The sequence below is a fragment of the Drosophila novamexicana genome, unplaced genomic scaffold, assembly GCF_003285875.2.
Source record: "Drosophila novamexicana strain 15010-1031.04,08,12 unplaced genomic scaffold, DnovRS2.1 tig00001783-arrow-arrow-pilon, whole genome shotgun sequence".
NCBI lineage: Eukaryota > Metazoa > Arthropoda > Insecta > Diptera > Drosophilidae > Drosophila > Drosophila novamexicana.
This window is the reverse complement of record NW_020824891.1, coordinates 279752-294913: the sequence shown is the minus strand read 5'-3', so window position 1 is coordinate 294913 and position 15162 is coordinate 279752. Positions and strand designations below refer to the sequence as shown.

At 43.4% G+C, this 15162-nt stretch overlaps 2 protein-coding genes across 3 annotated transcripts in view; one reads left to right on the top strand and one right to left on the bottom strand.

Moving 5' to 3' along the window:
• Positions 1–13260, bottom strand: part of LOC115768454 (BTB/POZ domain-containing protein KCTD5) — a 52632-nt gene extending 39372 nt beyond the window's left edge. Inside the window, exon 1 of the mRNA XM_030713018.1 lies at positions 13113–13260. The gene's annotated coding sequence lies outside the window, so the exon portion shown is untranslated. The remainder of the gene's footprint in view (positions 1–13112) is intronic.
• LOC115768453 (glutamate receptor ionotropic, NMDA 2B) overlaps positions 1–13515 on the top strand; it is a 29786-nt gene extending 16271 nt beyond the window's left edge. The window contains exons 2-10 of one of the 2 annotated variants that reach the window (XM_030713015.1): positions 5292–6063; positions 6129–6279; positions 6503–7096; positions 7243–7532; positions 7599–7751; positions 7944–8095; positions 8159–8666; positions 8731–8832; positions 13291–13515. In XM_030713015.1, the coding sequence (XP_030568875.1) occupies positions 5292–6063; positions 6129–6279; positions 6503–7096; positions 7243–7532; positions 7599–7751; positions 7944–8095; positions 8159–8666; positions 8731–8832; positions 13291–13333 (2765 nt within the window). In that variant the 3' untranslated portion in view covers positions 13334–13515. Of the gene's footprint in view, positions 1–5291; positions 6064–6128; positions 6280–6502; positions 7097–7242; positions 7533–7598; positions 7752–7943; positions 8096–8158; positions 8667–8730; positions 8836–13290 lie in introns of both variants that reach the window. The other variant, XM_030713014.1, reaches the window with a different exon arrangement.
• The last annotated feature ends 1647 nt before the right edge of the window (positions 13516–15162 follow it).

Sequence of the window (15162 nt, the reverse complement as noted above, 5' to 3'; positions counted from 1 at the left end):
TGTACGTGAACTTAGTCATAAGTTCGACTTTAGCTTAGCTGTTTAAGCGTCGTCCAACAAGCGGCAGGTCGCTGGTTCAAATTCAGCAAGCAGGGGGTACGCTTAGAAGAACAGCCCAACAAATTGGTAAATTTTAACCAGCTGCTGAATAATTTCCTCTTTATGGATAACAAAAGCTAACTCTTTGCTGCTTCTTTTAATCAAAAGAGCAGAAGGCCATGTAAAAATAATTTAAATTTGAAACAAAATTGTAAAATTGTTTCTCGAAACGTGTTTTAAATTTAAACCAAAAACTTTTACTGACAGCGTCTGCCGGCCGAGCTGACAGGCAGAGTAACTGGATGACTGACTGCCTGGCAGCTGATGGAGCTCTCGGAGCTCGGAGCTCGGAGTTCGGGGGGCTGGCTGCTGGCACGGTGTCAAAATTCAATTTTCGCATTATTATGCGTACATAAATGAGCCAAAAGAGCGAGGTCTGCCACCGCCTCCCGCCTCCTGCCTCCTGCTTCAAGTTGCCTTTGACAGCAGCGCAGCGATTCTCAGCTACTTTGACTACTTGCCACGCCCATTTGTATGCCTGCATCTTGGCTGGCTTCTAACTACACCTACCCCTTGCCTCTCGGCACTTCAAAAGGCAGCCGCACAATCAGGGCTGAAGCGTGCGTCGCATCCACATCCGCATCCGCATCCACATCCACATCCGCAGCTCATAAATGTCAAACGCTAGTCGTGGGTTGCGGCGTCTCTGGATCCGCTGAATGAATTATTGGCGGTGCCATCGCTTTCAGAGGCGATGTTGCGGAAAACGTTCAAGTAACGCATTTTTTCGCTATGTGTGCTCGTTAGAGATGGGCGCAAGCCGGGCTCTCACGGCACGACGCAGCACGAACATTATAAAGATCGTAATACCCAAGTATTAGATTGCATAGATAGAGAATTGTGCGATGTGTGTATTAAAATATGAATAAGCGAATGTTGGACTGAGTGGACATTAAGAGTAAAACTTGTGCAACAAAAATATAAAGAAAATAGGAAAAGACTGCGTACTTTACAATGTTGCAGATTTAGCTCTACTTCGAGCTCGAATTTCTCAATATATTCACGTATTCACGTGTTCGATATTTCCCATAATTTAAGAATAGAAATGTCTGAGTCTACTTTCATTACATATCATTATTCTCGCTCACTTTTTACGTGCTTACGATTTCGTGACACGACACGTGGCCATCTCTATGGAGAGTGTGTGTGTGTGTGTATGTGTGGGGGCATGTGCATAGTCGTATAATCTGTGTGCGTCCATTTGACAGGCAGGCAGGCTTTCAAGTTTGTGTTTGAATTTGAATTTGAATCTTATTTGAACAACAAAAAGGGGGAAAAGGGAAAAGGGTAACAGCAAGGATAACAGGACAGGACTCGCCGCACTTAATTACTTTGATTACAGACGCTGCTATTCAGTTCGCATTATGAAAAGTTGTAAAAACATTTTTCAGCCCCGATAACTAGGCTATAGTTTTTTTTATACACGCCTGGCACAAGCGGCAAAAGAAAACGGAAAACGACAGCGGAAACAGCATCAGAAACGGAGCGAAACTGTTTTAGTCGCGAGTATGCGACTACCAAATACCCTATGCTCTTACACTATTTAGAGAAAAACTTCGACTTGTTACATTTACCTTCTTTTAAGACTAAAGATAATAGCCTCCATTCGATGGCAATATAGTAAGTGACCGACTACCAAGTACCCTACACTTTTAGACTATTCAAACAAAAACGTAGATGTGAATTTATATTTTTTACATTTACCCTTCTTTTAAGACAAAATATGATAGCCCCCATCCAATGGCAATATAGTGGGCATTTTATTAGAGCATCAGAAACAGAACAAAACTGGTTTAGAAGCGAGTATGCGACTTCCTCTTCTTCTTTGAACCAGCATTTGTCCCTCGTATTTGTAAAGATGCTTAATTCAAGACTACGATTCGCAAGTTCTGTTTTGTCAAATGAAATTCCGAAAGAGCATGGATGGAGCGACTCCCCACTTGGGTTGCAAGCATTAAAGTAATCATATATTTTTTCAAGGAGTAGGCTACATCCACACACACCTACACACACTCATAGTAGTAATATGTGCACACAATTTGATGACACCCCTTTGACCCATTTAAATGTGCACAGGGTATAGAAATAAACGGATACGGAAGAGGAAACCGAGACAGGAGCGCCAACAACCATTTCAAAAGCAATTAAAAATGTTTAATATATACAATTAAAGTTTTAATGGACAGGCGAGCGTGTTGCCAAAGGAGGCTTCTGCCCTGCTAAATGGGCACGTCCAGTGGGCGTGCTGGGAGGGGGGCATGTGGCACGCGCCATCTGACAAAAATCAAACATTTTCGCTTGGTAATTAAATCAAAATTCATTCGGCTCGAAATTAAATTTGCCAACTGTAAATTTCAGGCCCCAGCCAAAGGGCCCCCGAACAAGGCCAAACGGTTTTGCTAAGTGGGCGTGGCCAAATGTAGCAACATCAACAGCAAAACTCATAAGGCCGAGCGCCAACAAGTCAGCGCTAGAGATGTGAGTGGGCCCAGCACGAGCACGAAAAATGAACGAAAAAAGTGTGAGAAAACATCGATAACTCAAAAATAAAAATAATCGATAGCTCTCAAAACACCAAATGCATCGATATAATCGATATCCCTATGCCAGATTCCATTTGTTTAACTGCAGCCTGACATTAGACATCGTACTCCACGTATTGCTGGGGTCAGCACGGAGCGAATTTTGTGTCACGGAACAAAGCACGACCCATGCCCATCTCTAGGTCGTACACATGGGTCTTGCAGGCGCCCGCTGCGTAAGCCTTTAAGTCTCCGTCTCCCTTTTGGGAAAAGGCATAATTTTAATAAGTGATTTTCTATTGTCGATTTAATGTCAGCCTGGCCCTGACCGGAATCTTTCGCTCAGCTTGTCAGTCTATCCATCAAACGGAACGGTTGCGCCTATCCATCTGTTTATCTATACATCTATCGATCTATCTTCTGGCAGTTCCATCAAGTCGAGCCTCTGTTACGGGCTGCGGGCTGGTAATTGAATGCATGAGAACTGTTGATAAAATTAGCAGCACCTCCTTTTGGCGTTCAAATGCAAATAGCAGAAGTAAAGTGATGAAAAAGTTAATTAAACTTTTTGATGAGATTTCAGATTTTAGCATTGAGCTAATCTTTACTCCTGCTGCTCCGGCTTCTGCTCCTGCTGCGGCTCCTCCATCACAGCCCTGCGGTCACACCCTTCTCTAAGATTCGCGTTTCACGTTCAGCAAAAAACTTCCAATATGTCTGCCATGTTGTGTCACATTCTCCTGTCACCTCTCGCGCTTACTCATTTCTCCTGCCCCAAAGTTATGTTTTGTTCAAGTGTCGCACTCAACTTTCAAGTCTCAACTTTGACATGTCATCCACACTCACATCGGGCCAAGCCAGTCGCCTGAAGCTGAGTGGTTTTTTAGTGGTTCCATCTGCAAAACTTTCTAAATTATCGCCGGTCATTGTTTTCCAAAAATGCTGTACAAAACTAAGCAAAATTCAGTCAGCAACGCATTTGTCCTTGGCACAGAATGAAAATTCCAGGCCAGGCGACCTGCTTTTGTAAAAGTCAGTCAACAGTTGCCCGTTGCCAGGCTCTGCCCCGCGGCGGTTTGCTCATTATTGCAAAATGAGCCCCAAATCGATTGATGCTGTTGCGGATGCTGATGCTGATGACGGGGTCTGCCTGAAGGCAGAAGCGGACACCCGATGCCATCGGGGACTACGTATGAATTAATTACAATGTGTCTATCCCTCATCATGAAAAATGCCTTTTAATTTTGCCTAATTGACATCTTTTGTACACGGTACAAAATTCTTTTCGACTCAAATTCCATGTCACAATTTAACCTTACACTCTGCCATATTGATTTCAAATTCGAATTAATATGACTGTCAATTTTAATGCTCCTCCTCTCTGCGATTCTCATAAGAACTTTAAATAGCCAAGTGGGACTCTCTTTGCGATTCTCAAAAGAACTCTCGATTGCTTCAAAATAATGTGAATGTATATTTTATTACTTCTCCTTTTTGAGATTTGCAAAATAACCCTAGATTGCTTCATTTAGTATGCATGAAAATTTTAATACTCCCTCTCTCTGCGATTCTCATAAGAATTCAGATTGCCAAGTAGGCCACTCTCTGCGATTCTCAAAATAACTATAGATTGCAAACTCAGACTAAGTCTCAGATAACTCTAGCATTCATTATATATTAAAGTTTTTGGCAGTGCATTTAATTAATTATCAATTAAAAACAAATATAAACTCTTTACTTGGAAATGGTTAATAAACCTGACCTATATCCTTTGAAAATTGATAAAGAGGGGTATTTGGATTTTGTCATAAAAAAAGTATAAATCTTCTTTATGGGAACTGTCCACCAAATAAGTTTCACTTTTTGAACAGCAGGCAGTTACTGCAGAGTATCTGCTAGTCGAAAACGCCCGATAACAAATCGCTTGTTAATTTTAGTTTACTCTTAACACCTCTCATCAATCTTTCTTTAGCTCAAGAAAAATGGTTTAACTTTTCAGTCAATTCTTGGATTGTTTTCAAATAAACAGCAAAATGCTTTCAAGTCAACATTTTTTAACGTACAGCAAGCGAAACATGTAAATATGCCAATTAATGTAAGCGGGGCAGGCACTTCCGGCACACATGTGCCGTAAAGAAGCCGCAGAAAATTAAGGCCTGAAATATTATACACCTTCAGCTGGCAAATTCCACAAGCCCAATCAGCCGTGGCCCGGAGCTAACCGCCAATTGAGTTGCGTTCAAACACCTCAGCCGAGAGTGCGAAAGGTTCCTCCTACTCCAGCCCCTGCCCCAGCCCTGACCCACCCACAGCGACACTTGATAACCCAATAAAGCAAAATGCCTGCCACGCAGCCACGCTCAGGCGGTGGCTAATCTGTAATTAATTTGCGCACAAGGAGCCAGCGCATGGATAGGATGGGAACTGTTCCGGTCAGTTGGGTAAGCCAATGCGACCGTGTTTCATACATTGTTGCCGGCGGGCGCGAATGTTGCCCCAAATGAGGGCACGTATAATAGATTGGGGCAGGGCATACCCGTATCCGGATGGGTGGTGGGAGGACCTGCTTTGTCATGCACAGCGGCACGTCGAGTGCGTGGCCGTGTGTCCGTATATCCGTGTGATTACCCTATGCTAATGTGATTGTACCCTTCGGTCTGACCCTTGCAGCCATCCTCAGCACGCTATGCAAGGAATTTCTGCGGGTCAACGTATCGGCCATCCTGTACATGATGAACAACGAGCAGTTTGGTCATAGCACCGCATCGGCGCAGTATTTCCTACAGCTGGCCGGATATCTGGGCATACCGGTGATCTCGTGGAATGCGGACAATTCGGGCCTGGAGCGCCGGGCCTCGCAGTCGACACTGCAGCTGCAGCTGGCGCCGAGCATCGAGCACCAGAGCGCCGCAATGCTGAGCATATTGGAGCGCTACAAATGGCATCAGTTCTCGGTGGTCACCTCGCAGATTGCCGGCCACGATGACTTTGTGCAGGCGGTGCGGGAACGGGTCGCCGAGATGCAGGATCACTTCAAGTTCACCATACTCAATTCGATTGTCGTGACACGGACCAGCGATTTGATGGAGCTGGTTAACAGCGAGGCGCGTGTCATGCTGCTTTATGCCACACAGACGGAGGCCATCACGATTTTGCGTGCCGCCGAAGAAATGAAGCTAACGGGTGAGAACTATGTCTGGGTCGTCAGCCAGTCGGTTATTGAGAAGAAGGATGCACACTCCCAATTCCCCGTCGGCATGCTGGGCGTACATTTCGATACGAGCAGCGCGGCGCTTATGAACGAGATCTCGAATGCCATCAAGATCTACAGCTACGGCGTCGAGGCCTATCTAACCGATCCGGCGAATCGTGATCGTCGGCTGACCACCCAGTCGCTGTCGTGCGAGGACGAGGGTCGTGGCCGCTGGGACAATGGAGAGATGTGAGTATCGATTCCTAAACTGATCTCTAGCCTCTAATCGGAGTATGCTCAATTTGTGTGGTTAGCTTCTTTAAGTATTTGCGCAACGTGTCGATCGAGGGCGACCTGAACAAGCCGAATATTGAGTTTACCGCCGATGGCGACCTTAAGTCAGCCGAGCTAAAGATCATGAATCTGCGGCCCAGCGCCAACAATAAGAATCTCGTCTGGGAGGAGGTATGTGAAGCGTTATGCATGATCCCGTTTCTACACAATAATCACTCGAATCACTTGACTTTAACTTATGTATTCTCTCTGGCACTCACTCTACACTCACTCTATCCGCAATCCACAATCCACGACTTTTTATCTTTCACCTTCCACATTCCACACGAAATGCTTTTGTATAATTGCTCTTCCTCTTCTTTGGGGTCATACTCAATGACAATCACACGGTCAGATTGGCGTTTGGAAATCGTGGGAGACACAGAAGCTTGATATACGCGACATTGCGTGGCCAGGTAACTCGCACGCTCCGCCGCAAGGTGTGCCCGAGAAATTCCATTTAAAGATCACATTCCTCGAGGAGGCACCCTATATCAATCTGTCACCCGCCGATCCAGTGAGTGGCAAGTGTCTGATGGACCGCGGTGTGCTCTGCCGTGTGGCGGCCGATCATGAGATGGCCGCCGATATTGATGTGGGTCAAGCACACCGCAACGAGTCCTTCTATCAATGCTGCAGCGGCTTCTGCATTGATCTGCTCGAGAAATTTGCCGAAGAACTGGGCTTCACCTACGAGCTGGTCAGGGTTGAAGATGGTAAATGGGGTACACTTGAGAATGGTAAATGGAATGGTTTAATTGCCGACTTGGTTAACCGCAAGACGGACATGGTCCTCACATCTCTCATGATCAACACCGAGCGCGAAGCGGTCGTCGATTTTAGCGAGCCCTTCATGGAAACGGGCATTGCCATTGTGGTCGCCAAGCGCACCGGTATCATCTCGCCCACGGCCTTTCTGGAGCCCTTCGATACGGCCTCCTGGATGCTGGTAAGTCCAACTGCTCTGAACAACTGTCTGCCCGGTAAGTCCACGCAACTATTCTACTCCATACGCTTTCTCTCTCTCTCTCTCTCTATCATCTGCCTTCGCCTTGTGCCGCTCCGTTCCTTGCTCCTGCTTGTTCCCACTCCCAGGTTGGTATCGTCGCTATTCAGGCGGCCACGTTCATGATATTCCTATTCGAGTGGCTGTCGCCCAGCGGCTACGACATGAAGCTGTACCTCCAGAACACGAACGTCACACCCTACCGCTTCTCGCTGTTTCGCACCTATTGGCTCGTCTGGGCGGTTCTCTTCCAAGCGGCCGTTCACGTGGACTCGCCGCGCGGTTTCACCTCGCGCTTCATGACCAATGTCTGGGCCCTGTTCGCCGTTGTCTTCCTTGCCATCTACACTGCCAACCTGGCGGCCTTCATGATAACCAGGTTGGTGACCAACTCTCTACTGGCAAGGCGCCTCACTCACTTTGACACACTCTCAACTCTTTGCAGAGAGGAGTTCCACGAGTTTAGTGGACTCAACGATAGCCGCCTGGTGCATCCCTATTCGCACAAGCCCTCGTTCAAGTTCGGCACGATACCCTATAGCCACACGGACTCCACCATTCACAAATACTTTAAGGAGATGCATTACTACATGAAGCAGTAAGTATCAAGTGGTGAAGGTTCGCTCTGGAGGAGGTTCTCTCTGGGGGGTTCTGTCTGGAAGAGGTTCTCTCTGGAGGGTTCTCTCTGGAAGGTTCTCCCTAGTGGAGGTTCTCCCTGGAGGGTTCTCTCTGGAGGGTTCTCTCTGGAGGGTTCTCTCCGATATGAACCCGAATTCGTATTCCGTTGCAGATATAATAAGACGAGCGTTGCCGATGGCGTTGCCGCTGTGCTGAACGGCAACCTGGACTCCTTTATTTATGACGGCACCGTGCTGGACTATTTGGTTGCCCAGGATGAGGACTGTCGCCTGATGACCGTCGGCAGCTGGTACGCCATGACCGGTAAGTCTCCCGACCGTCTCCAGTCTTGCTGCCAGCTGTAATACTCCGTGACGCTCTCTCCAGGCTATGGCTTGGCGTTCAGCCGCAACTCCAAGTACGTGCAGATGTTCAACAAGCGGCTGCTGGAGTTTCGCGCCAACGGCGATTTGGAGCGATTGCGTCGCTATTGGATGACAGGCACCTGCCGGCCGGGCAAGCAGGAGCACAAGTCCTCCGATCCGCTGGCCCTCGAGCAGTTCTTGTCCGCCTTCCTCCTACTGATGGCCGGCATCCTGCTGGCCGCACTCCTGCTGCTGCTCGAGCACGTCTACTTCAAGTACATACGCAAGCGCCTGGCCAAGAAGGATGGCGGTCATTGCTGCGCGCTCATCTCCCTGTCCATGGGCAAGTCGCTGACCTTTCGCGGCGCCGTTTACGAGGCAACCGAAATACTGAAGAAGCATCGCTGCAACGATCCCATTTGCGACACGCACCTCTGGAAGGTCAAGCACGAGCTGGACATGTCCCGCCTCCGGGTGCGTCAGCTCGAAAAGGTGATGGACAAGCACGGCATCAAGGCGCCGCAACTGAGGTGAGCTACCGACGCGACTTAACTGTAATTATCCTTTTACTATATCTTTGCTGGTTTTTCTTAGACTGGCTTCATCTTCGGATCTGCTCAACCATCATCATCTCAAGGAGCGACCGCCGTTGCTCGGAAATCTCAGTCTGGCTGCCAGCGCACAAGATCTATACAGGTGGTAAGTTTTTATTACGGTGTGTGTGTCCCACCCCGCATGCAACCAAATAGTTTCCCTCTCTGTAGTTAGCTGTGTGTGTGTGTGTGTGTGTGTGTGTGTGCAACAATAGCTTCCTCGATTGACAGCTTCGGTGCGATGTCCTGTCCAACTTCCACAGCTCGTTGACAGTAATTTAATTAAGCAATTGATTATAATAACATTTATACCCTGAACCGATTGAAAATCCGGTAAGAAAGGGTATACTATTTCTAGGCAGAAGTATGTAACATGAAGAAGGAAGCAACTCCGACCTCATAAGGAGTATATATAATATATATATATTCTTGATCAGGACGTCAAACGGAGAAACAAGCTAAAGTTTGGACACTTTAAATATATATCCGCCGGAAAAGGAACTTTAAATAGTCCTTCACTCATCTTCTCAGAAGAAGTATACATATTTTTGGTCAGAGCTGAGTCGTTTTAGGATTGTTCCTCTATATAGAACCATCGATCTAGAGAAACTACAGACCTTAAATTCAAATCGAGCTCATCATATCATATCTTCTTCTTATATTTTTATAATATCAATGGGCATATCATATCGATAGCTTCTTTCATTTTCATAATATCAATGAATATCTATTTCGAAACATAGCTCGAGGATTATCAGAGCTAGATACACTAAGCTTAGAGCGTAGGAGTATAAAGTTAACGTTCCCGAGGAAATTTACAAAGGTAAAAGTTATTAAAGGAAAACACAAGTTCCTTAGATTTTACACCCTTATGCCCGAAAACTCAATCAAAATCGGACTACAAGCACCGAGCGCTGGGTTCAGGGTATCTCCATGTCGTGCGCTCCCGACTGGAGCACTTTTACTTATTGGCATCCTGCAGGACAGCCATCGCCCACCTAATGACTGTGTGCAGCTGCCTACCGCCTGGCGCCTGGCCTAATAAAAATATATGGAAATTACTTTATTAAATTATCTCGTCCTTCCTGATTCGACGCACAGTTTCTGCCGTCCTTCCGTTCAAAGTCTCTGCCATAGTCCCAGCAGGACAATTTCCGACAGTTCCTGTTGTCATTCATTTGGATTTTGCCTGCAACCAAGCCGAACGAAGCGGAGCGAAGCGCAGGAGCATAGATTACGCGTTTGGGCCACACACATTTGCATATCACTGGCCGCCGCCTTCGTGTGCCAAACCCATCTCGTCCAGCCGAGATTAGGAAATCAAATCAAATCAAAATCAGTGGCCCCTTCTGTTGGTCTGTTGGTTGTGTAATGCGTCCAGCTCGTTGCGAGGGCTTACATGATATTTAATCGATGGGTTTTTATAACGAAAAATGCATCACCTTTATCCAAAAGGCCATCAGCCGTCTGAATCGGTCTAGCTGCGACAAAGTCGCCAAGTTTGGGCATTCCCATTGGGGATTTGTGTCCAAAAACTTTTGTCATTTTGCCATGAATTTTGGCAGTCAAATAATTAACCCAGCTGCAGCGTTAAGCTGTCCAATTGGGAAGGGCAGGCACAGTCTATTAAAAATATTTCAATTTAATGAAAGAACGACACACCGAAGATTAAATGCCCTTCAGGGCTATGCGGACATGAGGGGAGAACTATGTAGCTCGTTAGCTTCTGTATTGTATTTTAAAAAGAAGCAAGTACAAGGCCCTAGGCGGGAGTTTCCGACTAGGAGATACCCTGAATTCACTTCTGCCAACACTAAGAGCGCGCTCGCTTTATCCCATATAGACCTAGATCGAAATTTACCAACCCCATAATTGGGTCAAATTGTCAGAATTGCACGAGGTTTCACTCTTCCTCAGCCCCTACATCAATCTGGCATTTGAATGTTGAATGTTGACAGTGGAATGAGGCTATAATATGGGACTCTGAGCGAGTATGGCGCAGTCTGTTGCACCCGACCGCAAAGCACTCGCTAATTTTATATTTTATTATTTTGATTTTCATTTAAATACTTTATTCTAAATGTATATTTGTGTTGCGGCATGAAAAGTATCAGCTGCTCTTATTGTTTAAACAATGAGCAGCAGTTAGCAAACAGCAGAAATGCTCCCACAACTTTAAAGGGGGGTGTGGGTGGATCGGGTTATGTTTGTGGCATAAATTTGCATATGAACATGTGTTAGATGATTTGGAGGGTTGCCTGTGTTTTGCAGGTCAGTGCCTAATGTGCTGACTGATGTTTACATTTTCAGCTCACGCTTCAGATTAGGCGAAACACACACACAGAGCCCTTTTATGTTTTTCTTTTAAAGTGGGCGCGGGCGTGGGCATGCCACAAAATTCGAATGAAAACTTTCACAGTAAATTGGGCAAATTAAGCGCATGAATAAAACCGCCAAAAAGTTTGCGATACAACACAACAATATATATATATATATATATATATGCCAAAAATATGAATGCATTTGCATAAGTACACGGCCACACATATGCATACATACAAATGTATATTTATTTATATTCATACCACGTGAAATGAAAGAAGAAAAGCAAAAAAAAAAAAGGATTCCCAAAACTTTGCCAACAATAGGGGCGAGGTTGGGGGCCAGATAGACGTCGAATATATGTATGTATATCTTGTATGCCTTGTGTTTCTTCTTTGTCTGTTGTCTTTTTTTTGAGTAACATGTGTTCTGGTTTACAGCGCTAGGCCCCATTCAAATGTGCATTTTGGCCTCGAAACGGGCCCCCTAACAATTACATACCAAAACACAGACAGATGCCACAGATTCTGGGGCAATATTTAACATCAAACTGTAGACAATATTTAGTCATCGAACTTATGAATATTTGCAGCATGTTCATGCATTGGTTGCTTTAAATCAACTATTCTTATACCCTGTAACTACTGAAAAACAGACAGATCAGCATAAGTGGCCGAGTCTATTTGAACTACAGACTTGAAAGAATATCATATATATGATTATGTCATACGAAGTAGGAGTTTATCATATTTTGTTCGATATCTTCTACTAGGTATCGATAAATATCGATTTTGGGAGAGGCATTTGAAAACATAACCTATACACTCCACATTTGATATAAAATTAGATACGAAACTCATGAATACTTTGCTGTTTGGACAGCTTACACGTTCGTCCTTCCATTGTCACGTTATCGATAAATATCGATTTTGTGTTGAGATTTTTTAAGATTTTAATATGACATGCATTGGTATTTTGTTCTATGGCTGCCTTTAACCAACAAAAAGCGAACACAAAACCTATTCAAACAGAGAGAGAGAGAGAGAAGCGACACAGCTGGTTGCACAGGGTATCTGCTAGTCGGACAGCGTTGGCACATGCTCCTCTGCTTGTTCTATGTTCACATTCACTTTTTGGCACTAATTTATTTACATGCGAACCCTTGGGTGATGCGCTCTCCCCTTACTGATGATTGATTGATGATGTTATATACGCAACGCTTCTCTTCTGTTTGATTCTATGCTCCATCTGGAGCATTCTCGCATCCGTATCCGTATCCGCATCCACATCCGCCTCCGCATCTGTGTGTGTGTGTGTGTGTGTCTGTGTGTGTGTGCCAACTAATGCGCATGCAATGACCAACACGCGTTTGTTTTCCATGGACCATGGACCAGCTGATGGCCCACTATGATGACTGATGCCATCGATTTGCTTCGATGTTTACCGAGTAATGGCGCTCCCCTAATGAACCACATGAACCACTTTTGTGTATATGGGCAACCGTATCCAGCAGATAACCCCTTAAAGTATTCTTAATCAGGACGACGAGCTAGACTAGAAAATCTCCTACCAATTGTCAGGCAGAAAAATTGCATCTCTAACTCCTTAAAGTATTCTTAAGTCGAAGTCAAAAGTTTCACTGTTTTACGCGTCAAATTAAAAAGAAAAAAAAAAAAAACAAAGAATGTTTCGAAGGTAGAGACATGAACCTTGGCATGTGCACACTTTTGTATGTTACATGCAACATGTTACATGCATGTTGCATGCATGCAACGCATGTTTAAAGGTAGACGCATGAGACCTGGCATATGCACACCTTGCATGTCATGCTTAGCCCACGATAAATTTTCAAATTGATCGGACTTTAAGCACCGAAGATAAATGTTAAGAGAGGGCATTTCTTAAGTAGGTCTAAGGGAAGAAGAATGTGTGTGTGTGTGTGTGTGTGTATTTGTGTTTTCATGCAAGCTTAGAGAGGATTTGTAGCGTATCTGCGAGTCGGACACACCCGACTCGGTCACTTTGTTCAATTTGAATGATTTATTAAAGCGTGGGACTTACCTGCCTTTCCTTTCCCATTGCACTCGCATGCATAATGTAATTGCACAATATTCATATTAATATGTCTCTGGCTCTGTGTGTGTTCCGGTGTGTCTTGATATTTTTTTCAATTCAACTAACTTTTTGGAATCTCGTTTCACATTCGCGATGACTGCTGCAACTGCTGCCAAATCGAAAGGTCTTACAAAACGGAAATCGCCGAAATGGAAACGGTGCTCTGAAGCGATTGGAATGAATCATATTGTTGGCATTGGCATTGGCTTTGCCGCTAATCCTGCATCCTAATATTAAATATTTAAGTCCTGCCCACAGCATCCTGCACAACATCAACAACGCGCATTTGCATTTCAATCAATCTGTAATTGAAGAAATGATTATTTTTTTTTTTTTTGGAAATAGGGGCTACGATGTAAAAAACAAAACAAAGGCAAATTTACACCAAAACAAAAACTAAATAAAAGGACAAACTCTCCAAAAACTCTTCATTGCATATATATATATATATATATTTATATATATATATACAAATATAGGTGTATATTTAATCAAAACGATGCCGCGAGGCAATTAAAGAAATGTTTCAAATAAATGTAAACTGAAAGCTTTTTAAAAGTTAAAAAAAAAAAAAAAACAATTTAAAACTAAAAACAATAACAAGTAAAAATAACGCCCGAAGCGCCTCACTCAAAAAAAAAAAAAGAAAAAAAACAAACATTACACAGGAGGAAAATGAGGAAAATGAAAAACAGATGCCGCGTTCAAAAGGAGTCCAGTCTAAGGACAACATTCCATTCAAAAAACATTTGTATAAAACTAAACGTGAATCCAAAAAGCCAAACATGCTTAAAAATAAGTTTTAAATGTTAACAAAACACAAAAAACCAAACCAAAAAGGTCTCAGTTGTTATTTTCATGCCCTGAACCCATTGAAAATGTTAAAAAATTATATAATCTTTTTGAAAAAATGTGTGCAACAGGACAAAAGAACGAATCTTGAAGTGGAAGAGTCAAGTCCGGATGTCCGTCCGTGCTAATGAGATCAAGCTCCGATAACATATGCAGACTAATTTTTAATCGATATCTCCTTCAATTTTTTTAGTGTATCGATAAATATCGATTTTCAGACTTTGTTCTACAGGCATAACTCAAAGATAATCAGAGCAAATTTTATGTGTGTTCTCGCAGAGCAAACGCAGACGAGTAAAAACGCACTTTTTAGATACCTTCCATATTCATTGTATCGATAAATATCGATTTTCAGACTTTATTCACTTTTTAGATACCTTTCACAATTCGGAGCAAAACTGGTAAGAATCTCATATTCGCATTTGTTTGCCATATTGAAGCCCTGAAAACTTGATAAAGATCGGACAACAAGCACCGAAGTTAACCCAGGTTCCATTTCTCATACGTAGTGTGAGGCGAAGGGAAGAAGAAGCGTGAAATCTGGGTACGGGGCATCTTCTAGTCGGGCACGCTCGATTAGAGCACACGTAATTGTTTCTCGATGGAACTGTGACATGTTAACAAAACAAGCGCAAATGTAAATGTGTTTTTTTTTTTGTTTGTTTCTTAAGTATTTAATAAATTATACACAAATGCATAACTTACTAATTAAATGTGAAACGATATATATATATATATGAGAATCGAGTTGGAAATCGAACTGCGAACACTTCCAGGCAAGGCTCAAGGCCGATTTGAGGTCGAAATTTAATTGAGAATTGAGATATGAGAATTGAGAAATGAGAATTGAGAAATGAAAATTGGGAAATGAGTATTGAGAATTGAGAATTACGCATTCCTAAACATATACACATTAAAACATATTTATATGTATGTATTTACTTAATTATTATGATTACGATATGAATGTTATTGCATATACACGTACATATACATACAATTATTAATATATATATACATATATATATATATATATATATATATATATATACATGCATCCAAAATTTATATATACATATACTATATACATTTTTTTCCTGATTTTTTGGATAAACAAGTGCTTACCAAGTAAAACAAAAAAACA